Below are 26,478 nucleotides of genomic sequence, written 5' to 3' on the forward strand. Positions count from 1 at the left end.
ACATACCACTCTGTAATGGGTACATTGAGGTACCCTTAAATCAAAGAATCATATACCTCATAGGTACCCTAAAATGGGTGACTGAAGTGGACCAACAGCTATGGAAAACAAGGCTCACTCAAAATTGAAAGACATCAAATTTGGCAGGCATTTGTTCATGAATCAGTTCGTACCATTGCTCAAGCTTCTGGGGTCACATTTGAAACCAATGATAATCCATCAATTGATAATTTCACTCATGATGCATTTGCTATTCTTGGTGAAGGTGGTGCTATGAGGCTGTCTGACAAACACACCTGCTCTGAGTGTACTCAAGAATGCAAGGCAGTTGCAGATTTTCTACCTGCTGCCAATGATGCAGCAGCTGTCCTTGGTGTTGATAAAAATCAACCTGTACCTCAATTAGATGCTGCAGCTACTGAAGAACTGCAAAATTTGGCAGAATCAGATGACCCAATGGATGTTGATACTGGAAACCAACCAGCCATGGTGAACATGGTCGTAATAGATGGCATTGTTATGGGACCAACTCATTGTGCATTTGATGATTGTACAAAACCCCTTACAAATGCTCGTGGAAAGGGAGAATCATTTTGTCAGACCCATGAAAGAGAATTTTGTAATCGTTGTTGTGTTAAGGATTGTCAAAATAACAAGATTGACGGAACTCAAGCTTGTCATGAACATCGCAATGACTGGCATCAATATAGACAGTCTCGATCAAAGTCAAGCTTGGCTGGGGTACGACGAATGCTAAATCAACCAAATGAAAATCTTGCCTGGAATCCAGAAGTTCCCAGAAATGTCCAACCTCATGATGAGGAAGCTCCTGAAGTAGAAAATAAAAACTACTTCAGTCCAAAGCACTCTTATTGTGTGGAAACAATTTGTGCACCTTGTGGTGTTTTCATTGCATGGGTCAAGTTTGCAAAAGCTGAGTCACCAACAAACATTCTAAAGTTTATGGAAGATACATTTCCAGATGAAAGTACAAGACCGGATTATATATGCATTGATAAGGCATGTCTGGTTCTTAGAACAAGCATTCAAAATGGAAGCTGGGATGAATGGTGCAAGACTAGCCGACTTATGGTTGATGCATATCATTACATCAATCATCACACTACAGATATGATCTGCCGAAAATATTGCAACCCTGCTTCTCTTGATGGATCAGCACCTAATTTGGTTATTGAAGCAGAGACAAAAGATGGGGAAAAATATTTGAAATGAGCATTCAATACTCAAGCATGTGAACAATTGAATGGGTGGATTGGGGGATTTGATTCTATTTTGAAAAGGATGACTGTTGACAATTTCAACTGGTTTTTGCATGCAATGTTGTTTTATCATACCCAACATGTTCTTGAGAAGATAAAAAAGAGGGAAGAAAAGATGACACAAGGGGATAATGGTGATGGTGATGATAGTGATGATAATGATGGTAGTGATGATAATGTATGATTTTAGTAGATAAAAGCTCAAATTTTTGTACTATGTCAATCAATACAACAACAGACAATTTTAAGTGTAAGATTTTTATTCCACAAAGTCATTCCACATGGAGTCCACATGGAGTCCACATGGATTCCATGCTGAAAATAGTATAGGATAAGTGTAGAATTATGATTCCATGAACTCATTCCATATGGAAAGTCCATGGAATCCACCCACCAAAAGGATGGAATCCATCAGAAAAGTCATGGAATCCATGTGGAAAGTCCATGGAATCCATGTGGAAAAACCATGGAATCCATCCCCCAAAACCATGGAATCCATCCCCCAAAAGTATGGAATAATCCATTTTTGTATTACAACACTTTGTAGTGTCCGCTTTTTTCATAGAAATGTGTGCAGTATCTGCTTTATTCATTACAAAATTGTGTAGTGTCCGCTTTTTTCATTACAAAACTCTGTAGTGTCCACTTGATGCATTACAAAATTGTGTAGTGTCCGCTTTTTTCAGTAGAAATGTGTGCAGTGTTCACTTCTTTCATTACAAAACTTTGTGGTTTGCCTTTCTGATATATTGTAGCTTCCTGGGGATATAGCTCAATGTTTCAGAGAAACTGACTCCAGCCAAAGACCTCTTCATCATTTAGAATCCATACACAAATTGTGTTTTGACTGAGCATCAAGTGTCCTATTTGTCCCCTTGGCCAGTTTCAGTCAGTTGTCCAACATTCATTGCATCTCCCTGGGGACTCATCTCTGTTCATCTATGTCTGACCATAGCCAACCTCAACATGATCTCCTTCAAGACAATCTCAGTGATTGATTTGCCAGCTGTTGGGGCTACTGTCACATGCTGTTCAAGGGGAAAGTTAGGACACTTGATGCTCAGTCAAAACACAACTGGTGTATGAATTCCAAATGATGAAGAGCTGTTTTGCTGGAGTCACAAGATATCAGAAAGGCAGACCACAAAATTTTCTAATGAAAAAAGCAGACACTACATACAGACTTGTAATGAAAAAGTGGACACTACACAATTTTGTAATGAAAAAAGCGGACACTTCACAATTTTGTAATGAATAAAGCAGACACTACACATTCTTCTAATGAAAAAGCGGACACTACACACCTTTGTAATGCAAGAAGTGGACACTGCACAGTTTTCTAATGAAAAAAGCGGATACTACAGAGTTTTCTAATGAAAAAAGCGGACACTTCACAATTTTGTAATGAATAAAGCGGACACTACACAGATTTGTAATGAAAAAAGCGGACACTACACAATTTTGTAATGAATAAAGCGGACACTACACAGTGTTGTAATAAAAAAGCGGACACTACACAATTTTGTAATGAACAAAGCGGACACTACACAGTTTTGTAATGAACAAAGCGGACACTACACAGATTTCTAATGAAAAAAGCGAACACTACACAATTTTGTAATGAATAAAGCGGACACTACACAGTGTTGTAATGAATAAAGTGGACACTACACAATTTTCTAACGAAAAAAGCGGACACTACACAATTTTCTAATGAATAAAGCAGACACTACACATTCTTCTAATGAAAAAAGCGGACACTACACACATTTCTAATGAAAAAAGCGGACACTACACAATTTTCTAATGAATAAAGCGGACACTACAAACCAAACTGATATTATGTAATGACTTTCCTAATTGGGAAATATGCGAACATCGTCATTAACAAGGACAACACCCTGCTAGCCATTAACTCTTCTGGTCCAAAAAGCGTGGGAAAGGGTTCCCCACCCAAATGCGCACTGTGCCTGACATCAGGTGTGTCAGAAAAAAGTGTAATGCTTTTCTTAATTAGGAAATGGCCCAATTAGGAAATAGTGCACACATCAAAGCATATACTACACATGGGTCAATGCTATTGGTAAATATCTGTCAACAAACATCCCAATGAGGGTATTCTGCCTACAAAATAATAAGTAAATTCCCTATCCCCTATATTGAAAAAATCCCAAGTTTTTCTCTTAAATATAGGACCCCAGACACCCCTTGTACCTGAAAAAATATATCCTTAGTAAACCCTAGCTGCAAAATATATCCCAAGTCTATCCTAGACAAGAAATATATTTCTACATTGTGACAGTCACAATTCAGGGTCCAGGCATAAGAAATATATTTGGAGTCCATTCCAGTGGGGAAATATATTTTGGGGTGTGTGACACACTAGAAATATATTTAGTGTGACATTGGACAACAAAATATATTTAGGTAAAAGTGGAGATATACAAGCCCCAGAATATATACAATATAGATATACACCCTGACATTTAGTCCTGTAGTATTCATGGAGTTTGCAAGACTAATAGTCAGTTGTCAGTGGGTGACTGAAGTGATTTTGGTCATTTTTGGCCTGTTTTAGACAAAACAAGCCATTTTCCAAAGCCTCTACAGACCTAACTGCTCAGTATTTTTGACTGATTCTTTGATAGGCTCATTCAGGTTGACCAGAGGTATGTTCTGGCTACCTCCCCGGTTAGCGCATTTTTTTTTTTTCAGATGCCAAAAATGGCCTCCAGAATAAAAACCTTCTCAAGGCTCCAGCTTTCACTGAAATTAGTCCATACCAAGGGAAGTGTAACACAACTACATAATGTAAAAGAATACACAAATACATTTGAGCTACAATAGATTCTTAGAAAGAACCAGAAAAATGAACCAACCTTCATTCTTTTTGCACTCAACTGTAGCATATGTAGATAGATATTTTAATTCTCCATAGACCAATCAAAACTTTAAGCAATTCCATAAAAATTTGACTGATATATGGCAAAAACGGAAAGGATATACATTCAAATTGCATATGAAAATGTTTTTGGCCATATCTCAACCAATTGTTGACCGTTTTTGATGATTGAGGGACCAAAAATTAAGTAGAAATGTGTGAAAGTAAGGGCCAACACATACTGGGATAAAAATCTGGTTGTAACGGGTCTAAATCGGTCTTTTTTGGTTTTTAAATATTTACAAAAACATGGCAACTGGCAACTGCAACTGGAAAAAGACTGGACTGTGGTTCAGTCCAGTTCAGTCCTATGTATATTTTCAGTTCTATAGACTGGACCTGCGAACACTACATACAAGCACCTTCAACTGCCAGCATCCTCATATTTGTGGAATTAACCATCGCTTCTGTCACCCCAGGATTCAAGGGTGAATCTTGAAACAGATCCATGAGTATGCAGGCCTGAAATGCCTTTGGGAAGTACCCACCACTAACAGCTTGGAGGCCTTTGACGTCTGCTTGGCCTGAGCAAGGTCAGCAGGGTCAATGGGGGTGTCAGCTAAGATTCCCCTATTGACATCCAGATTAGTGTTTGCAAGTTCAGTTCAGTCTGGTTTTTTGCCCCCAAAACGCGCAACCGTGGACCGCAACTGGTCTAGGACTGACCCAGATATTCAGGGAACTGAACTGAACCACCTAGGACCGGTCTTTTCGCGATCTATGGAGCTGGTTCAGACCGATCCAGACCGGTTTTTTTGCGTATAATTTATTATACCAATATAAACCATTTATATCTTGACTATTATTACTCTGAAAAATAAACGGCTTATATAAAATAGTAAAGCATCTAAATACCCGTCATTCTACCAATTTGTAAGAGATTTAATGAAGATTTGACATAGCTATGACTGAAACCAAATTACATCTCCTAGAGACTCAGGTAAAATATGGATTTGGTTACATCTTTCTCAATTCTTAACTGTTTTGGATGAAACAGAAATCCAAATAAAAGGTAATAAATGTGGTTACAAGGGTATGTAACACATGTGACCATTTAACAGGTTGCAACGAATCAAAACCAGTCTTTGAACAGTTTTAAAAGATTTTCGAAATGAGGCAGGACAGCATAGGCATATTGTGGGGCAGCAGCCATGGGAGTAGCAGTTCAATCTACAGAAATCAATCATTTGGTGGCAGCTGGTTACATGATGTTGTTTGTTGGAAATTTTGTCACAAATGTTACAATGAAGGTACAGCAGACTGGGTTACTGTGTCAAAAGGTGTGCTAAGAAGAATTAAAGATCTCTGTTCAAACTTGACTGTCAAAAACAAGGTGACAGTATGGGGTAAGATATCCCTGGGTTGACCAGGCCATTGTAAGGGAGGCGGAAGTGGAGTGACCCAATTTTATGAGTAAGGAGGGTTCAGAATCAGAGATGGATGAATGCAAGGTGAATAAGTTGGATGACATTGAATAAATTTGAGTGCATGTGCAATTTCATTCTCAAACTGAGTCTTGAAGGTTAATTCAGGAAGACTTTTGGTGGCTGAGGCAGAAGTGAGCACAAGCTGGAGGTGAGTGGGAGAAGATGGTGGCAATGACCTCAATGTTTGTACTCTGTCCCACCAGGTGCTGCATTAGTCCACAAGCAACTGATTCTGTTATTTCATTGACATAGTAATTGAGTTCACTATTGGGGCACCTTGTGAGAGTGATGTAAACACGAGCTAGTGAATCAATAGACAATGGTTCAGTCTGTTGAGTCTTCTCAAGGTCCAAAAGATGTTGGAGAGCTCTCAGACAAAAGTTGTCCATCTTAGGGAGATTTTGTCATTGGGTCTGCAAAAGTCCTCTCAATAGACAATATCAAGCAAAGAAAGAAAAACAAAAAACAAAAAAAACTCATAGAGACTGCAGGACAGTCAAGGGATGAGTCCAGCATATTTCCTGTGGTATCAGAATTGTCCTCTGTTTTTCTGGTTCTTATTCATGGTTACCTTGTCTTTGCACCCACTGATGTTTTCCTTACAGTGTCTCTTCTTGGAAACCTGCTCTATTGCTTGTGTGTGGCCTCTGTGGCTAGCCTGCAATGTATCATTTTGATGCTCATTACTCCATTTGAACTTTCCCTATCGCTTGTGTGTGGGCCTGCAGCCTCTGTGGCTAGCCTGGGCAATCTTTCATCTCGACACTCATTACTCCATTTAAACCTGCCCTATCACCTGTGTGTGGCCTCTGTGGCTAGCCCTGGCAATCAATCATCTTTATGCTCATTACTCCATTACCTGCTGTCCACACTCTGAAACAGCCATTCCCCCAACTGACCCACAGCATCCCCCATACCTTATGCTGTGTTGTGTTTCTGTGGTCTCCCCCTGGACACAGGCACTACTACTGGCAGCCTGGGACCACATTTAGAGTCTCTCCCCCCAACAACATATTAAATGAGAGGAAGCCTGCTCAGCAACCCCTGCTTATCACTGGGGTGTCTGGGAGCAAAGCAAGTTGACACCTTTTATAACTTGTGAATCATGGGATCAGTCAGTTGGAGCAATAGCAGCTATAGACCAGCTGCTCAATCTAGTGGGACGATGGGTAGTCCCCAAGGCTATTGAGATGACTCGACATTACTTACCTGATCAATGGAAGGCACAAGAAAGGTATGTGGCTCTTCGACTTATACATTAATTTATGGCTCATTTACTTTCAAGGGCTTATAACTGTGTCTTGGCATGGTTAGGGGATGAATTGGCTATGTGCCCCACTCTCAATTTCAAGGGTGCTTTCTTCATTGTCACCATTAAAGAAGGGGATAGTGAGATTGTTCATATTGACTGGAGTGACAGTAGGAAAAGCATGACATGGGTTTTCACCATGGGGGATTGGGAAGGAGCTGAATTTGTGGCACCTCAGATAGGTGTCAGGGTTCCTGTAAATGCTGGCCACTTGTTCAGAGTGATGTTGAGGATGGTAGCCCACTTCACCACTCCCATAAGATTGGGATGAAGGGTGGTTTTTACATGCTTCACTCATGAAAACCGATGTGCTTACACAAACCTTCCAACCACTTTCATTCGCTAATCTTAATATCAATTATTCCAAAGTTCAATCCATTTTATCAACTAATTAATCTCCCCTATGTCTTACAGAAACTTCAGTGTTTCAAACTGACTTTCTTTATGTTCACAGACAAAGATTCATAAGTTTTGTCCTAGTGAATCATAGTTGCAATTAGTATCACTCAGTCCCCAGATCTAGCCAAAATGTTGGCTGCAGCCTGTCTTACTATCAGCATTTCCAAGTGCACATAGTGTTGTGCAATGTTTCTTCCAATTTTTACTTCAAAGTACAATGGACTTATAGTATATCACATTGATTAGAGGGTTGTCTTTCAACTTCACCATGACTGAGTGGTTAACAGCACTGATGATGACACCAGCTCTATGGTCAGCACTAGGGTTCAAGTCCTACATGGTGAATAACCATCACTCAGAGACAAATATTTATCCCAGCCTTGTCTGCTCCAGTTCTGAGCCCTGGGCAAGCCCCTGGTATACTGTCTTTTCATCACTTTAGAGTTACACTTTCAGACCAATCTACTCCTCAAAGTCAATTTCTGAAAACTTCATCTCAGCTGGAAACAGCTACTCAACCTTCAACACCCTTCAGATGGGGTTCTACATCTGCTCCACCCTCTATCACTCAGCTAAAAAGACTATCCCAGCCTTGTCTGCTCCAGTTCTGGGCCCTGCCCCTGGTACACCATTCACAGCCCAACCAGATCTGAATTTCATATGAGAGAAAAAAGGTTTTTATTGACCTACTCTCAGGTAAGAATCATGCTGGATCAATGTACAGAGAAAATTTTAACTATGGACTTGAGGTCAGAGATGTAGAGGTCTTTGAGGCTCAAATCATGCTTGAATCTCTGCCTCATTCACCTGTGCACAGGGCAGGGGTTGTGGAGAATCATGGAGATGGACTCTGGTGTTGGCACATCATCTGCATTTTTGAAAAGATGTCCAATTGTCACTTCAAAACAGCATCAAGGATTTTTGACATCCTTCACTTACATCCTGGCATAAGACTGTATGTATTCATTGTAAAATCTTTAGATCATTTTACTCAAATAAAGCACAGACTGCCCCATCAGGGTGATATCAAGCAGGCTTGGAATTCTATCCAGAAGGACCCACTTTCTCAGAGATTTGGCCCATGGTCAGGTCCATGACATTGCATAAGAGTTGATATTGGCATCGCATAGACATTCACTGCTTTGAAAATGACAGATGGACAAGCCAGCTAGACCTTGTTGTTGCTGGGTAAAATTTTAACTAACATTATGGTGGAGAGAAAGAGAGAAAAGTACCCACCTAGCCATGTTGCAAGCAGTGTTAAAGATGCCAAATACATTGACATTGAATACATTGTTAAAATCATAGTAAGCGCTGGCTTGGGAACAGATACACTGGCATTCTACCTGCATATATGCACATAAAATGAGGAGGTAACTCAAAAAAATGGAATCAGGATTACTTACAGCATTAAAACCCAAGATGGGACCAAGCTCTTTGTCACTTTGCTTGAGTGTCTTGTTGATGTAGTCAGTCTCCAAGACGCGGCATTTGTACACCTCAAGCGAGCATCAGGGGAGTGGCGTGACCACAAGAAGACCAATAAGACAAACATCACCATCTTTTTTTGCCTCAATGCAATGTATCAACTTCTGCCAATCACTATCCAGGAACGATGTGGTGCTCCCAGAACTCACATCTCATTTTCAGTTCACGTTGTGGGCTGGAAGGACGGACTCACAGTCAGTTTATGAAGGTCTGGCAAAAGGATTGATGTACCTGTGCCACTTGATCCTTTCCTCACTTTGCCACATCACTGCCTCTCTTCCACCTCTCCAATGCTTGCCACAATGTCATTTGGGCTCTCATGGAGGCAAGGCTTGGCATGATGTATGGACATCCACCAAATGTGTTTGGGCTGTCTGTTGACATTCTGGAACATTGCCATATGTTGATTTGAGTGCTAAGGCAATGACTTACTTCTTTGAAGGGTGTTTGCATATGTTACTACCTTCTAAGCATGGGGGAACCACCCCTTTGCCTATGCATTCACATCTACAGTGGCATACAGCAAACTTTCCCCATTGTTGGAAGGCAAGAGGCCCTTCCATGTGATGAGTCAGTGTTGGAGAGGATCTGAGGCCGCGGGATCCGTCAAGGCTTGAGGGAGCATGTATGTGTGGGAGTGTGTTAGTGGTGAGAGAAGAACATATGGATAGTGGGGGAACAGTGCCAATGGTGAGGGAAGGCATGGTTGAGGGGAGAACATTGATGGCATGGGGTGTAAGAATGGCCTGTGTATGCATGGGGAGAGACACTGGGAGCAACATGGATAGCATGGGGAGGTCTTTACCTTCCCCGGTATAATCCATATGGAATCCATGTGGAATCCATGGAATCCATGGAATCAGTGTTGGCTGAGGACCCAGCCAGTTTCTTGTTCCATAGACATCATGGATTCCATATGGAATGATCATGGAATGGTCATGGAATGATTAATTCCATATGGAATGCAGGCATATCCACATTGGATTCCATGGAGCAGTCCATATGGATTCCATGGAGCAGTCCATATGGATTCCATGGAAGGAATTAATGACTATTATACCATTAGAATACAGTATTTATAGTGTCCTTACTATATTTAAGTAAAAATAAATTTTACATCTAGAGGAATTGAACTCTCAACCTCGTGAATATGTACAGTGCTCAAGCAAACTGAGCTATGAAGGCTTGACTACATAGCAGACTAGAGGTATCTATATGCCGCGTTCAGGCACATGGCATGCCAAACATGACAGCTTTGGCTGAAGTGTTGCCACGTCGTCCCTCCCTTCCCACCACCACCATCACCATCCACCACCACCGTCTCAAACCATGACCGCCCGCGACATCGACGACGACGATGACAACGATGACGCTGACGACGCACGACAACATGCGACGTCGACCCAGCCTGGTAAGTAGTCACCACGCCGCCACTGTCCCTCCTGACACCAACCAGGTGCCATGTCGCCAGCTGCGACGTTGCAACCAGACGACGAACGACGACCAGTGTCGTCGTTCGTCGTTCGTCGTATCGTTTCGCCTTGAGGACCACGACGACCGCCCAACCACCATTGAAGATGTGGGCGGTGGACCACGGACGAAGACGAACAGACCACGAGCACCCAGCGACGCACCAACATCAACGAGCGCCCACGAACGACCATGACCACCCATGAACGGCCACGAGCTCCCACACACGACACGAGGACGACCGCCCACCCATGGACAAAGACCAACGACCACCGCCGCCCAAAAACGAACGCCCACTGACGTCCCGCCACCGCAAACAATGTCCACCGCCCACGAACAACGCCCACCGCCCACCAACGACATCCCCCACCCACGAAAACAATGTCCACCACCCACCGCCCACGACGACAACGTCCACCACCCACAAAACAATGTCCATCGCCCATGAAACCGTCCACCACCCACGACGACAACGCCCTGTGCCCACTGAACGACGCCCGAGCGCCCACAAATGACGAGCGCCCACATACGGCAAGTGCCCACTGACGACACCCACCCCGAATGACGAGTGCACGGGACACGACACCCACAAACGAAGACGTGCGTGAACGGACATGGGCAATAGGTAAACTCCTCCCTCCGTCATTCCCCTTCCCCCATTCTTCATCATCTCCCTTCCCCCATTGCCCCCTCCCCCTCCCCCCATCAGTCCCCCTACCCCTTCATCAGCTCCCCCTCCCTCACCCCCTCTTTAAACCCCATTCCTATCACTCCCTCCTCCCTCACTCTCCACCACACCCTCTCCCACACCCCCTCCTCCCCCTCCATCACTTCCCCCTCCCTTCATCACTCCCTCCCCCCTCCCTTTGATATTGAAGGTAGTTAGATAAATGCATGTATGTAATTTATGTAGGTACTTCTATTCAATACACTGTAAACACCCAATCTGTGAATACTTGATTGTACTAATATTTTAAACAACTCTAAGTTTGAACTTATTCCATATGGATTCCATGACCATTCCATCTGGATTCCATATGGAAATAATATGGAATTTATTGAAAAAAGTATGGAATCCATCTGTAAAAAGTATGGAATCCATCAACTATTCCATGGAATCCATCCCCCAAAAGTATGGAATCCATCAGCCATTCCATGGAATCCATCTGGAATGTCTGGGATCCACCCCCCCTTCCATGGATTCCATATGGATTAAGCCGGGGAGGGTAAAGTACAGAGCATGGGAATACCCCACATATGCATGTGGAGAGCATCAGTGGGAGGGGGAGGGGTACTGCTAGTGGTGTTGGAGTCCATATGGAATTAATCATTCCATGACCATTCCATGGTCATACAATATGGAATCCATGAGGTCTATGGAATAAGAAAATGGCTGGGTCCTCAGCCAACATTGATTCCATGGATTCCATATGGAATTATCCATGGATTCTATGGATTCCATACAGAATAACCTGGGGAAGGTAAGGACCTCTGGGGGAGGAGTGTTGATCATGTGGGAGGAGCATCAATGCTGTGGACGAAGTGTTCCTGATGTGGACAGAGTATCAACAGTGGGTGTCCATGATGTGGATGGAGTGTTGACCATGGAGCACCCATGTAACAGTGGGCGGAGTGTTGAGTAGAATAGGTGGAGCATCTATAAGAGTGTTTCAGAGTGTTCAGAACAAGTTGATACTAAAAATAGCTTTGTCCCACATCAAATCTGTTTAGATTTAGATTTCACAGTATTTCATCATTATTTATACCAATTCTTGGTGGATTTGGACAAAATGGGGTTCATTGGAACTGCATGAATGGGTACTACAGAATGAGCCTGAGAATGTTGGAATTGAGTGATGGGAGGGAGTGCAAAATGGGCAGGGTATAGAAATCCAGGCATGGCAGTTTTTTAGGTTGTAATACTACTAGGGCTATGTACCCCAAGGGGTACAAAACATTGGACTTGCTATATATGTGCGGAATCAAAGGTTGATTCCAGTTACAATACTGATAGGTCAAGGAATCTGAACCTGGTGTCAGAATTCCATTTAGTAAACAGGAACCCTCATTTGCAATAGGGCCAAAAAAAACTGTTTAATGGGGATAGGTTTGTTTGGTCATAATTTAGGGCCAGTGTTAAGGTACAGGAATTGAACATGGGAAAGTGGGAGCATGATTCATCAGCGCAAATTGGAGTTGGGTTTTGGGTAACATGAAGAGGATATTCACATGTCCCAATATGTATATTAGGTTGTATCAAAAGATTTAAATATGGGAAATTGGACCAAAGTCAGTGTTAACACAAAATATGCAAGGGACAGCCAGTGGAAAGCGAATGTCAGGAAATGGGCGCAGGATGTTGGTAGTGGGAAATGGACATAGCAAAATTTTAATTTGGAATGGAACTCCTTATATACCAAATTTTGACATTTGGAAATTATTAAATAGCCTAAAGGTACATATATAGTACTGAAAATATGCAAAGGACAGCCAGAAACGGATGTGGAAAGTGGACATCAGGAAATGGGCCATGGGATGTTGGTAGCAGGAAATGGAAATGGATGTCGGTAAATGTAAAGTGGGAAGTGGTAAGCGAAAACTTGTATCATGTTAACAGTGGGTGTACATGCTTGCAGGAATTAGGAATTCAGGACCTGAAACTGGTGACTTGAAACACCACAACCCAAACACTGGTAAACACTATTTTCAATGTTGCCCAACATGCTCACCACATCAACACATAGCCTCAAACACAATGTCCACATCCTGTTCCTCCACAAAATGTTAGTAATACATTCTTAATTGTATTTCATAAACTTTGACATTGAGTTTTTAGGTATTCATCAGGCATAAATCCACCAACTTATGGAAGAGGCAAATACCCTCACCCACCTTCCTCATCACAAGGTTGGGTGTGCCTGCTTGCAAGCTCGGTGATGAGTAAGCATGAGGCACAAGTGCAAAACTCATCTTAGGATAAGATAACATCTGCGTCAGAACCAGACATCTCACTCAGGTGTAGGTACTAATATATGTCTTCGTTTCTGGGAGTGTGCCTCCCATCACTTAAGAGTCAAATACCCTCACCCACCTTCCTTGTCACAAGGTTGGGTGTGCCTGCTTGCAAGCCCTGCTGGATAGAGATAATGCTTTCTACCATTCAGGGGGTGTATTTGACTTTGATGCTGAGGAACTTTGTTTCTTTCTGGTTTCTATATATCTGACTTAATGATCAACAGACCACCCAATAAAAATCCTTCCCTACCCATCCAAACATCCCATTCCTGACTGGACCGACATCGTGACTGATGACATCTCACTTCCAGAATTGACTGCTTCAAACCATCCACCGGTCAGTTGGCAGATGGTACAACTTCAGGGTGGAAAATTCACAACTCCATCATGAAGTACTTGGACAAGAGATCAAAAGCTACATACGACCAAGTAATTCTACTGCTCAGCACACCTACACTGACATGTTCCTGCAGGCTTTGCATCAGGATTCCACTTTTTGCCTCCAGTTCATGCCAAACCAAAGATATTTAGGGATGAGCCAATAACCAAAATAACTCCTCCAAAAGTTCACTATATTTCAATGGACTGTAGAAAAAATGTTTCAGAGTCTTCTGGTACCTTTGGAATATAATGTGACTATGCCTCCTCCTGTCACACCCACTTTTGTGTCTCAACAGCAGGACTGCCAAACAACTTCAAACCTGACATGGAATACCCCAGTGTATCATAGATTGTGTAACAAGTCTCTCCAGAACCACAGCCTGCCCAGTGAATATGATATGTATACTGCATGCACCACCATACCAAAGATATTCAGGGATGACCCAATGACCAAAATAACATCTTTACCAGCTTACTATACTTCAATTGACCGTAGAAAAAATATTTCAGAGTGTTCAGATATCTTTGGAATATAATGTGACTATGCCTCCTCCTACCCCATCCACTTCTGTATCTCGACAACAGGACTGCCAAACAAGCTCAAATTTGGCATGGGACATCCTGTAAAATATATATTCCATTACAGACACTAAGTTTTCAATTTGGAGAGATCATATAAACTATCCCATAGTTTATGGTTATACTAATGGATAATACACGCTGGGAAGAGGACAGAATACTGTTATTACCCCCAGTTGGTTTGCAAAATACATCTTTTTGTGGGAGATTTTCTTCCCCTTTAAGCTTCTACAAGTCAATGTTTTATTGTGATTTAGATATTCAAGCAGAAGGCAGACCTCCACCTCTTTCACCCCTACTCCTCCTCCTCAATCTCACCCTCATCCCACCAGAATGTAGGTTCACCATCTTGATGGATGCAGCCCTTAATACTGGCAAATTGATTATTTGCATGCCCCATAATACTCAAAACAATTAGTCAATGTAGTACCAGGACCATTTGTAAGGTAGCAGGCCCCACTTCTGCAATAACTGCAAAGTCAAGTGTGATGTCACTGAAGGGCATGTCACCCTGCAAATATCCCTAATGGTTGGCTCACTTGTAAATGGCAGTATGTGCAAGAAGATGTAGAGTTACCTTGACCTCTCACATTGATGGGTAAAAGGATCTGAGTTCCTCCTTGCTACCAAAATAATGGATGACTTCATCTGTTAGATTGAGGGCAGTGTCCTTTTGTTGGAGGTAAGTGATACATATGTGCTGTTCAAATTTGAGTATGCCTTTCTTTCACCTGATGAATGCACTTACATTTTGATTGAATTCTGAGTTTTCATATTTAAGGGAGGAACAATATTAGTATGGTTTATTATGAGCAGGGGCTTGACATACTGCAAAGTAGAGGAAGACCCCTGACTTAAGCACAAATAAATATCTGTGTGGGAGTAGATAGAAATATAAGTTAGAACTCACCAACCCAAGTAAAAGGATACTGGGAAATAGGTTGCTCTTCCCTATTTCTGCACTACTACCCATATAACACTATAACTACATATTATGATAAGTCACACTATGTCCCTGCCACACAAAACTTTCATGATACCTTTGTGTATATCACACAAGCCACCTCTCAATATTTTAGCCAGCAGGACCTTATTTTGCCTTCAATATACATACACTCTTACATTCATGCTATCATATAGAGATGATTCCATGTGATTTCACCTTCTGAGCCACATTGCAAACCCAGATTTGCATCCATGAGATGAACCTTGCATTTGGGAATGGATGAAGAGCACCCCACAAGCTTAGACCAGCACCATTGTGTACATGTGCAATTACCATCAATACAGTTACTGACTATCCCATTATCATCCCCTGAATACTAGCTGGCTTGCACCATGCTCATTCACTCTTTAGTCTTTTCTTTTCCTGGAGCTGAGACAACTCGAGTTGCTGTGCCATCGCATTGGAGGACACAGTGAGGTGCAGACACCAGTTCAACTCAGACTATCCTATTATCATCCCCCATATACTAGCTGGCTCAGACCTTGCTTCTCCCTCTTTTTCAACACTAGTATGCTTGCTGCTTTCCTGGCAACTGTTCTTTCTGTCATGGTGGACACTGGTAGCAAGCTTGAAAGGAGTGAGGCTTGCAATTCGATTCTAGAGGAAAGGTTATCTGTGAATGGCATAGCTGAAGAAGAAGGATGACTGACATAAATGGTACATAGTCCAAAATGTTTCTATTGGCCATGTTATCTCTACTGACTTGGTCACCAACAGGAGCCCTTCCATATATCTGACAAGCAGCACTACCCTTGAAATGTTGCAGGTTGAGGAAATTATTTACAACTGAAATTGGGATAATATTTTCAAAGATCACAAATAAGTATGTTTTATTAGCAGAAAGTTTATTTAGCTGATTTTCACATTTTGAAAAAGACACACCAAAGGAGGGACATAGGGAAAGTATAATGTATAGCTGCATGGCCATTTTCCACCAAAATTGAACATAACAATTGTGGTGATAACTACAAGGAGGACAGACAAGGCAGTTCTATTAGCAAAAAAAGTTGACTGGCAGAGTGAGGGCCATGCCGAGTGTTATAATCTAAAGGACAAAGGCAAGTCAACCAAATAAGGAAATTATTTGTCAGCTTATATAGTAGAATGGTCCTAGTGGAGGAAAAGGTAGCACTGGGAATACCCCCAGGTTACCTGTGACAATATCTATAATTTTCAGGTGACCTGTTCAACCACTCAACACTGTCTCCCCCACAGCAGCTCACTCACTTAGACCTTCTCCTCACCTCTTTTCCCAGACTTTCCCTAGACGCTGTTATTCAGCTTGAAGTGAGGCATTGCTGAGCCTATGGTCTTGTTGCACTGGGGATCTTATGCACTTTTGAGATGAGACTTGAGAGGTGCTCCTTGGAGCTCAAAGTCTTGCTCACTTTGTGAGTGACAAGTTCCTGCAAATTCATATGAATATTCTTTCTTTCTTGTCTGGGCAAATGGCTGTTTTGCGATATTTTGAGGGCAGTAAATCTGTCACCTTGTATTTGTTTGAATGCTTCAAAGTAACCTTTCCCAATTACTATTTCCAGTACAAGGCCACCTTTGAAGCTGGTGTCTGGATGACGGAGAGCCATTGTGTGTAAGTTACCAGTCAGGACCCATGTGGACAGCCTAGATGACAGTCTGTTTAGTTGCAGCCAATATAAAGGGGGAGGGCTCTACTTGCCAAACCTTAACTGGAGTAAGTGGCTGCTGCATATATCTCTATCCCTGCCTGAATTGCAGATAGGTATGACCTAGGGACCCTGGTCATTTTCCTGTCTGGCTGACTGTATCATTGCGTCAGAGAATGGGAGCCTGGCAGCCATACCCAAGAGGATGATGTCACTCCTGGATGGGTTGGAAACATGTTTTTTTTCCCCAAAGCCTCTTTCAACAAGCTGAAAGAGAAACCTCTCTTCAGAACAAGAGAACATGATGGAGGGTGAAAATGTTGATGTGGAGGAAACAGTAGATGTCAATGAGGAAATGGTGGATGGAGTTGATGGCCTGGTTGGTGAAGGCTTGGAAGAAAGCTTCCTCATCTCTGCCTGTGGGAACAGAATTAGGGCACAATCTTTATTGTAGAGTGTGAGGACTCACCAGGGCTGTGGTTCATAAACTGTATGTAAGTGGCACTAACTCTGAAATGCTGCCAGTTGCACTGGCTACTAATGCAGGAAACTATTTACCACTGAAATTGGGATAATATTTTGAAAGATCACAAGTGAGTAGGTTTTTTTAACAGAAAGTTGAGTAGTTGATTCTCACATTTTGAAAAGGACACAGCTAGAGGGACTTGGGGGAAGTATAATAGCTGCATGGCTATTTTTCAAAGAAGTTTAGGATAACAAATGAAGAGCACAAATAAGGCAGTTTCAATAGAAAAAAGTTGAATTGCTTCTCAGATTTTGAAATGGACACACCTGGAGTGAGGGACATGCAGAGTGTTATAGATCGAAGGACAGTGGCAAGGAAGTTACCAAATAAGGAGATTATTTGTCAGCTGATCTCCCTATATAGTAGAATGGGTCTAGTGGAGGAAAAGAATCTTACTATGCCTTACCAAATACGGAAATTTTCCTTTTTTATCCACCTGCAGGAAATTGGCAGGACTTGGCACATCCCCAACATTCTGAATATCTTGGTTCAATTTATTGTTTTCAAACATGTATCTCTGTGGTACAAACTGAACAGACCAGAAAATGAGTGAGGGCATGCAGGAGGACATCCCATTCCCCTCCCTCCTCATCTCACCTGGTGACTTGTTTTGGCAGGCTCATCAAACCCATAAAGTTGAGCAGTACAAGATGAGCTTGATTGTAAATATGTACATATGTATGAATGAGTTCTGAATTTTCATCATAGAACACATATCATCTCACATTGGAACTTCTTTTTACCATATTCTACTGAAACTTACCCCTACTTGCAACCAAGTGGAACTTCAGCACAAGGTCAAGTTCCATTTCCACAGTTCTGGACACAACTCTCTTGATAAAGTACATCATACAAGCATCCAAGTACCATGTATAAAGTAAACAAAATAGACACTGTCATTAAAAAATAAAGTCATACAAAAACAATATCAAATATCCTGAGGTTCATCTCAACCCCTCCAAATCAGTTGTGAACTTCCCTTCCCCATACCCACCCTGCCCTCCTCCTCCTCCTCCTCCTGCATACTCAGCCACCACAGGACTCCCCGAATCACTCCCCATATATGCACCAATATAATCATACTCATCATCCGCCGACACCTCCCTCTGGTGCCCTCGCTGCTGTTCTGCGGGATAAAGCAACGAAGGTGCAGGTAAGGGTAACGGTTTCTTCATCGACACACTCAACAGCGCCATCCCCGTCCCACCCAACGAGTCATAACTCATGGATTTGTGGGGTACGGGTCGCTTGAACGCAGCTGCTGATATCGTTCGAGCACCCCCCACTTCAGTCACCCATTTTAGGGTACCTATGAGGTACATCAATTCCTTGATTTAGGGTACCTTGAGGGTTAGTGCTTGGAAGTTAGGTTAATTAACTGGAAAATAACCGAGACCAGACCGGACCTAACCGCAAAAAAACCGGACCGTGGTTAGTGGTTAGTCAATTCTGGAAATGAAATAACCGGTTATTTTGCGGTTAACTAACAGTTAAAAAACCGGTTATGACCGGTTACAACCGACCCTATTATACCCCTTCAAAACGCATCTAAAAGCATGAGAAACGCTAAAAATCTGACAGAGTTATGGTCAAATCTCTAAATTATTGGCTAAAATAGTAGGCTTTCAAGAATATTATTATAAAATTGTCAATTCTTCACCGAATTTAGCGTTCTTGGGCTTGTTTTAAAGCTACGACGCATGGCAATAATGTTTACTGCAAGGAATATGAGAAATATACGCCGTTTTAATCTATTTTCTATTTTTTCGGTCCTAACCGGTTAGTAACTGCAACTAACCGGTTTTCATTGGTTATCTTCGGTCCAGTTAGGTTATTTTGGGTCTGGGAACGAACCCTAACCGGTCTCAGTCTCGGTTAGAGCCCCTGGGCACCCAATAACCTAACCTAACCGGACTTTCAAACACTATTGAGGGTACCCATTCTGGGGTGGTATATGAGCTCGATACCAATACCATGGTACCATGGAATGGAAAACCCATACCATATCCCACTCATACCAATACCATGTTACCATACCATACCATGTCATCTCATACCATACCAAATGATGTCATACCATACCATACCATCATACCAAAGCTGACAAAGGGTGTCTGGGGTCCTTTTTCAAAATATATAAATTATTTCTGCAGGCTGCAATACTGGTCCATTGGGTGCCATTTTTTGTGGCAGGGTTCTTCAGGTTTTTACTGAGATATTAAGCTACAAAAGGAGGCAATATAGTAAACTTAATCCTTTGAAAATCAGTTCAATTGAGCTTGATCCCAGATTTTGGCATGCATAATACTACATCCATTGTGGTGATGTGTTATTTGAGAAGCAAAGAAAACAAGAAATTGTGTGTATTATCTATCAGTCCTGAACACTACATTATACCATCCATTTCAAACACATGGACTTGAGCTAGATTATTATCCAACAGGTTGGACTAGAATATGCACTTCGATAATCAACTACATTAAGTACCACTCCACATACAATTAATTTTAAAAGCATGCAATTTGGTGTGCAACTTGGCCACCAGCTAAGCATGAATGGCTCAATGAAAACTTGATACATTTTCAAGGTCTTCTTCCAATAATTTAGATCTACTTCCTATCAATCTGGAGAAATCAAAATGTATTTAAAATACAGAAGTGAGGTGTTTGTTGACAAAGTCAACCTCTAGTCAATAATTGTGCTCTACATAGACCAAACAAAAGAGAATCAGCTAGAAAATGCAGGAACACTAATACCATATGTTATGGTATACCATACATACCGTACCATACCTGTCATACCATGCCATACTGTCATACCATACCATGGTCCCATACCATGATCATACCATACTCATACCATGCTCATACCATAGCTTTGCAGGATTTCTGCTAAGTTAGTTCAGCTGTGCCAGATGACAACTTATTCCTGTGAGTTCCTTACAACAGTCCACTCTGACCAAATCAATTTGGTGTGTATTTGATAGCTACATACAACTTATTTACTATAAGTGTTTCACAGGGAATAGGGAGGTAGAAGGGATGGGGGATGTTAAAGGGAAGGAAGGGATGTTGAAAGGAAGGGGGAATGTTAAAGAGAATGGGGTGTAGGGAACATGTTGATGGGAAGGGGGATGTTGATGGGAAAGGGGATGTTGAGGGGAAGGGGGATGTTAAAAGGGGAAGGGGTATGTTAAGGGGAATGGGTAAAGAAGGGGGATGTCATGAGGGGAAGGGGTATGTTAAGGGGAAGGGGTATGTGAAAGGGAAGGGGTATGTTCAGGAGCAAGGGGAGGTTGAAGGGAAGGGGGTGTAGGGAAGATGTTGAATGAAAGGGGAATGGGAATGGGAAAGGGGATGTGGAAGAGGAGGGATGTTGAGGGGAAGAGGGACAGTGGCGAGCCTCGTCGCCGTTGGTGCGGGGCCCTCGTTCATTGTCGTCCTGCATTAGCGTCGTATCATTGTCGTGTGTGTTGTGTTGTCGTCGCATGCGTTGTGTTGTCGTCGCGTGCATCGTGTTGTCATTGCGTGTCTGTACCGTGTGTTGATGTTGTGTTGTCGTTGTGTGTCTGTACCGTGTGTTGACGTTGCGTCGTTGTCCCACATCGTTGTCGTCATTGCGTGTCATCATCATGTCAGCGTTGCGTGTCCTGGGCGCATTCCATGTTGTCCGGTGCTGTGTCCAGGCTGGGTGCGTAGTGGTGAGCCTCGTCGCCATCCATGGGTTGTGGTGCCGCGTGTGGCGTGCGCTGTCGTCATGTCAGTGTCGCGTGTACTGGTCGCATTGACATTCCGCGTCTGTCGTCGTCCCGTGTCCTGTCTCTCAGCGAGGTGGGTTGGGAAGAAGGTGGGATGGGGGTGCTTACCATGGTGTTCTAGAACAAACAGGTACGACAAACGATGAATTGAAATTCGTCGTTTGTCATTTGGTTGCCATGTCACTGTCGGTGATGTGGCACCTGGCTTCTGTGTTACAGATGTGAGTGGGTGAGGTTGAGGTGAGTTGCTCACCTCGGCTCGTCGTCGCCTGCATCTGTTCAAAGGCCTCGCGCCGTTCGTCGGTGATGGGTCATGGGCGCTCATCACCGTTTGTTGACAGCAGTGATGGGTCGTGGGCGCTCGTCACTGTTTGTTGACAGCGGTGGTGGGCGTTCATTGACGGGGTGGTGGGCCGTCGTTTCCGTCTGACAGTGGTGCTGGGCATTTGTTCATGGTAGTGGCTGGCGGCGTGGTTGGTATGTTTGCTGATGGTGGTGGTTGGCGTCTGGTTGGCGTCGTGGTTTGTATTTGGCGTGTGGTGGTCGTCGTGGGTTGAAGAGAGAAGCCACATCACATGTTGTGACATTAGCATAATGTTGAGAAGCGCATGTGAAAGACCATCATGCCTGGACTTTCGGCTGTAGCCTCTTATTTGTCTGTGTTGAAAACCACTTGTAATAACAAATCATCAACCGTTCTCCATCCATCTCGTTTTTCATGGGGGAATCTCTGGAATGCACACTTAAACATCACAATAACTATAATATATATCTAGTGTGTGTTATATTACACTAGGGAAGACAGAAAAACTCAAAATGAACTGCAGATGCTCATTTCAGAGTTTGTTTACATATATTTACCAATAACTTCCACACAAGCAAGACTACAAAAAAATTGTAGTCTCCTCTTTCTTCTGTTAGAAAACTTTGTAGTCTCCGCTTTCTGACACTACAAATTTTATAGTCTCTGCTTTTTTCTTTAGAAAAGTTTGTACTCTGCACTTTTTCTATTAGAAAAGTGTGTAGTTTCTGTTTTTTTTACTAGAAAGGTTTTGTAGTCTCCGCTTTTTCTATTAGAAAAGTTTGTAGTCTTTGCTCTTTCTGATGGAAAGGTCTAGTGTCAGCTTTTAAAGACTACAAAATTTGCAGTCTCTGCTTTTCTGATATTTTGTAGTGTTCTTGGCTTTATCTAGGTACATGGTATATGGTTGACTTTGAACAAACAGCCCTCCATCCTTCAGTCTTAGTACAGTTGAGGCTGGCCACAGGAGAGGGTTACATAGTGACTGCTGATCATGATATGGAAAGACAGGACAGGCAAGCAGAGAATGATAGTCAAGACTGACTATGGGAAAGGGTTACATACTGACAATTGATCATGAAGATCAGATATATAGCCTACAGTGAGATGTCAAAGAATGCAAACCCTTCAATGTCATGCCCAAGTTATGTTTGACATCAGTGGTGTTCTGTCTTTCCATTTGGCAGCCCCAGCCATTCTCTGGTCATATCTAGGCACTGATCTATGTCTGCCAACCATATTCAACCTTGACATGATCTCTGCACATGGTCTCTCTGAAGAGTTTGAAGTCTCTGACATCCTGTCTCATTTGCCACTATGCAACCCTTTCCAATAGTCAGTCTTGACTATAATTCTCTGCAAGGTACAAAGACTGGATGATGGAGGGCTTTTTGTATAAAGTCAACTTCTTTATTTTCATGTACCTACACAGTCAAGGATATCATTGTAGTCAAAAAAATCGGACATGACAAACTTTGCTAATGAAAAAGCAAGACACTACAAATATTTGTAGTCTGGAAAAGCGGACACTATAAACTTTTGTAGTCTAAAAAAGCGGACACTACAAAACTTTGTAGTCTAAAAAAGCAGACACTACCAATTTTTGTAGCCTTAAAAGATTTGACTGTACACTACAAACTTATACAAGACTACGAGGTCTTTACCTTCCCCGGGTTATTCCATATGGATTCCATCTGGAATCCATGGAATCCACCAGGAATTCCATATGGAATCCATGGAATCAATGCTAGCTAAGGACCCAGCCAGTTTCTTATTCCATAGCCATCATGGATTCCATATGGAATAGTCATAAAATGACTAATTCCATATGGACTCCAACACCACTCCATATGGATTCCATTGGATTCCATATGGAATGCAGGCATATCCACATTGGATTCCATATGGAATGCAGGCATATCCACATTGGATTCCATGGAGCAGTCCATATGGATTCCATGGAAGGATATTATACCATTAGAATACATATAAATATAGTATAGTATTGATAGTGTCCTTACTATATTTAAGTAAAAAATAAATTTACACTCACAGGAATTGAACTCTTGATGTCGTCAATATAAGCAGCGCTAAAGCCACCTGAGCCATGAAGGCTTTACAATGTAGTAAACTAAAGGTAAGTATATACCGCCTTGAGGCACGTGGCGTCTCATGTGTGACAGCTGCAGCTGCAGTGTTGCCACATCATTCTTTCCTTCCCACCACCACCACCAGCATCCACCACCGTCTCAAACCACGACCGCCCGCTACGTCAACGACGACGACGCTGATGACGCACAACGACACGCACCACCGTCATCAACGATGCACAACCACCGCGCCACTACAAAGCCCACGACAACGGACAACGACATGGCAATGCCCGTCACACGGGCCGCACACAGGATGGATGGGAACGACGATGAGCGGCACGTCCACCGACGTTCCGCCTCGTTCAGGTAAGCAAACACGTCGACCCCTCCCAGTCCCTCTTTTGACGACAAACCAGGTGCCACGTCGCAGTCAGCGACGTGGCAACCAGACGACGAACGTCGTCGTCGTTGTTTCTTCCCACCCATGAGCAACGTACCTGACCGCCCACGAAGACGAGTGCCGACGAACGTGAACGGACACCCACGAACGAAGACGAGCCGCCAAGCGACGTGGAACCACCTGAACGACGCAACGGACGACCAGGCGCCCACGAACGACAACCCAGCACCAGGGACAACGACCCGGCGCCCACGAAACAACTGCAAACGAGCCCCACCACCAGTACTTTACAGTGCCCCACCTATTCCTGCAGGAATCTAGTCATTCCAGTGGAATTCCTGTGGAATACACAGGAATTCCTGTGTATTCCTGTGTATTCCTGTGGAATGGGACAGGATATGAGAAGAATAAGGTATAAAACCTCTATTTAAATGCAAGTATATGTTAATTTACAGTAATATACACTTCTGCATACTTCTCTTTACTACTATTCAGTTAACTATACATTTACACTAATATACACTTCTGCACACCTCTTTCTCTTCACTACTATTTAGTTGTCCTCATCATCTTGAGCTTCTTCATCTAAACCTAAGTTTTCCTCCTCATCTTCATCTGATTTCTTCATCTCTTGTTTGTGGAGGACATACTTTGTGTGATAGAACAGCATGGTGTGTAAAAACCAGTTGAAATTTCCAGGTGTCATACGTTTGAGAATTGATTGATATCCACCAAGCCATGCATTAAGTTGTTCACAAACCTAGATGTAATACAGTGTTGAGGTGAGATTGAATCTAAATAAAGTAATAAATACCTGTGTATTGAATGCTCGCTTCAAATATGCTCTACCATTCTTATCATATGCCATGACTACAAGGTTTGGAGCAGATCCATCTCCAGGTGAGGGATTACAATATTTTCGGCATAGAAAATCTAACACCCGATGATTGATATAGTGGTAGGCATCCACAATAAATCGAGTAGTTTTTTTCCAAATATCCCAACTTCCATTTGCTACTGCAGTTGCAAACACTTGACAACCTTTATCAATACAAATATAATCAGGTCTTGATTCTTCTGTTGGATAAACTTTTCCTAGGAAGTTTAAAATATTTGTTGGTGATTCTGATTTATCAAACTTTGTCCAAGCAATAACAACACCACAAGGTGTGCAGATAGTTTCAACACAATAGAATCTACCTGCACGGAAGTAATTGGGGGCTTCTCGTGGTTCTGCATTTGGAGCATCATGTTGTTGGGGATTTGGTCCTCTGCGATTTGGTTCCCAAGGATTACTCTCACCAGGGCGTTGTAACATCCGGCGGACCCCAGCTTGATTGTGATGTTTGCTGTGCTTTGCATGTTTACGCCACTCTGGTTGGTGCTGTTGACATGCAAGTGTCCTTTCTACTCTTCTGTTATTACAACCACGAACCAAGCATTGAGAACCAAGAGCTAAGTGGTGTATATCACACAGTGATCCACCACGTGCATTGGAGAGATCATTAGTGCAATTGTCATATGCACAGTGCTAAAAAAAAGTTGTAAAAAAATGAACTCAGCAGAAAGAATCTAAAATTATTTACCTGAGGACCCATAACTATACCATCAAGAACAACCACCCTTATATTTGGGATATCATCAGTATCCATCTCATCATCTGAGGGGACCTGAGGTGCATCAATGTCCATTCCTTCAGGTGCTCCTTCCAAGGCAGGAATATCATCATCTGTGGCATCAACACCCAACAACAGCTGCTGGATTATTGAAAACTGCATCACTAGTCTCTCTGTGTTTTTGAGTGCATTCATCACATGCATGTTTCTCAGAAGCTCTAATAATTCCATCTTCTCCCAAAAGTGAAAATGCCTGAGTAGTAACTTCTTTGATGTTCAAACCATCATCAAATTCAGCATCAATTCCAGATTCCTCAGCAATTGTACAAACAGATTGTTGAACAAATGCTTGCCAGACATGAGCACGAGTAATTGAAAGTTCTTTGGTTCCATGTGTATTATTCCAGTACTCTGAAAATGCAGATGCTGAACCATGAAAGTTATACATAGCATTTATGACTGCTGTTGCAAATAGACGATCTGCCCAGATTAATTGGCCAATTTTCAAATATTTGGCTGAGTTGATATAGACTCATTTTAAAGTATTTTGAACAGTTGATGTATCTTCAAATCTTTCATGATCAGCTGTATACAATGTTTTACAGCTTTGACACTTTCCAGTGAGCACAGGTACATGTTGATATACTGTCTGCCCTTTGATCAAAGTTACCAATGGTATGTCAGAAGCCCAGAAGGAGGTTGTTGGACGATTGTGATGTTAATGCGACCATTAGAAAGGGGTCTGACCTCTTGTGGCGCATCATAAATGGAGTCACCTATATTGAACGAATTTCCAACAGCACGCCCACGCAAAATACCCCCAGTAGAACGGGAAGACCCATTAGCAGGGACTTCTGTCTCAGGA

The 26,478-nt window shown here is 42.5% G+C and overlaps 8 protein-coding genes across 8 annotated transcripts; 4 read left to right on the forward strand and 4 right to left on the reverse strand.

The window, feature by feature from the left end:
• Positions 1 to 750: 750 nt before the first annotated feature.
• Positions 751 to 1,233, forward strand: LACBIDRAFT_308405 (uncharacterized protein; the record flags this gene model as incomplete). The annotated part of the gene is made up of 1 exon (XM_001875483.1): positions 751 to 1,233. One exon carries the CDS (start codon positions 751 to 753, stop codon positions 1,231 to 1,233), a length of 483 nt encoding a protein of 160 aa, XP_001875518.1.
• A 69-nt stretch (positions 1,234 to 1,302) lies between these two features.
• On the forward strand, positions 1,303 to 1,464 carry LACBIDRAFT_308406 (uncharacterized protein; the record flags this gene model as incomplete). Its single annotated transcript, XM_001875484.1, has 1 exon — positions 1,303 to 1,464. The coding sequence occupies one exon, from the start codon at positions 1,303 to 1,305 to the stop codon at positions 1,462 to 1,464; it is 162 nt and encodes a 53-aa protein (XP_001875519.1).
• Positions 1,465 to 3,127: 1,663 nt separating this feature from the next.
• On the forward strand, positions 3,128 to 4,986 carry LACBIDRAFT_322415 (uncharacterized protein; the record flags this gene model as incomplete). The annotated part of the gene is made up of 7 exons (XM_001875485.1): positions 3,128 to 3,260; positions 3,583 to 3,650; positions 3,679 to 3,707; positions 3,779 to 3,804; positions 3,929 to 3,949; positions 4,554 to 4,649; positions 4,811 to 4,986. 7 exons carry the CDS (start codon positions 3,128 to 3,130, stop codon positions 4,984 to 4,986), a joined length of 549 nt encoding a protein of 182 aa, XP_001875520.1.
• Positions 4,987 to 6,838: 1,852 nt separating this feature from the next.
• LACBIDRAFT_308407 (uncharacterized protein) lies at positions 6,839 to 7,228 on the forward strand (the record flags this gene model as incomplete). The annotated part of the gene is made up of 2 exons (XM_001875486.1): positions 6,839 to 6,882; positions 6,934 to 7,228. 2 exons carry the CDS (start codon positions 6,839 to 6,841, stop codon positions 7,226 to 7,228), a joined length of 339 nt encoding a protein of 112 aa, XP_001875521.1.
• Positions 7,229 to 8,048: 820 nt separating this feature from the next.
• On the reverse strand, positions 8,049 to 9,773 carry LACBIDRAFT_322416 (uncharacterized protein; the record flags this gene model as incomplete). The annotated part of the gene is made up of 8 exons (XM_001875921.1): positions 8,049 to 8,064; positions 8,164 to 8,224; positions 8,296 to 8,309; positions 8,596 to 8,702; positions 8,763 to 8,855; positions 9,038 to 9,075; positions 9,277 to 9,310; positions 9,366 to 9,773. 8 exons carry the CDS (start codon positions 9,771 to 9,773, stop codon positions 8,049 to 8,051), a joined length of 771 nt encoding a protein of 256 aa, XP_001875956.1.
• A 4,811-nt stretch (positions 9,774 to 14,584) lies between these two features.
• On the reverse strand, positions 14,585 to 16,223 carry LACBIDRAFT_322417 (uncharacterized protein; the record flags this gene model as incomplete). Its single annotated transcript, XM_001875922.1, has 6 exons — positions 14,585 to 14,660; positions 14,880 to 14,989; positions 15,038 to 15,051; positions 15,200 to 15,246; positions 15,946 to 16,081; positions 16,178 to 16,223. 6 exons carry the CDS (start codon positions 16,221 to 16,223, stop codon positions 14,585 to 14,587), a joined length of 429 nt encoding a protein of 142 aa, XP_001875957.1.
• Positions 16,224 to 17,206: 983 nt separating this feature from the next.
• LACBIDRAFT_322418 (uncharacterized protein) lies at positions 17,207 to 18,470 on the reverse strand (the record flags this gene model as incomplete). The annotated part of the gene is made up of 6 exons (XM_001875923.1): positions 17,207 to 17,337; positions 17,390 to 17,454; positions 17,558 to 17,611; positions 18,044 to 18,137; positions 18,210 to 18,339; positions 18,441 to 18,470. The coding sequence occupies 6 exons, from the start codon at positions 18,468 to 18,470 to the stop codon at positions 17,207 to 17,209; spliced, it is 504 nt and encodes a 167-aa protein (XP_001875958.1).
• A 4,450-nt stretch (positions 18,471 to 22,920) lies between these two features.
• On the reverse strand, positions 22,921 to 25,775 carry LACBIDRAFT_322419 (uncharacterized protein; the record flags this gene model as incomplete). The annotated part of the gene is made up of 9 exons (XM_001875924.1): positions 22,921 to 23,001; positions 23,169 to 23,255; positions 23,558 to 23,604; positions 23,816 to 24,071; positions 24,095 to 24,257; positions 24,648 to 24,757; positions 25,198 to 25,381; positions 25,473 to 25,528; positions 25,584 to 25,775. 9 exons carry the CDS (start codon positions 25,773 to 25,775, stop codon positions 22,921 to 22,923), a joined length of 1,176 nt encoding a protein of 391 aa, XP_001875959.1.
• Positions 25,776 to 26,478: the final 703 nt, after the last annotated feature.

This window comes from Laccaria bicolor, genomic scaffold, assembly GCF_000143565.1.
Source record: "Laccaria bicolor S238N-H82 LACBIscaffold_3 genomic scaffold, whole genome shotgun sequence".
NCBI lineage: Eukaryota > Fungi > Basidiomycota > Agaricomycetes > Agaricales > Hydnangiaceae > Laccaria > Laccaria bicolor.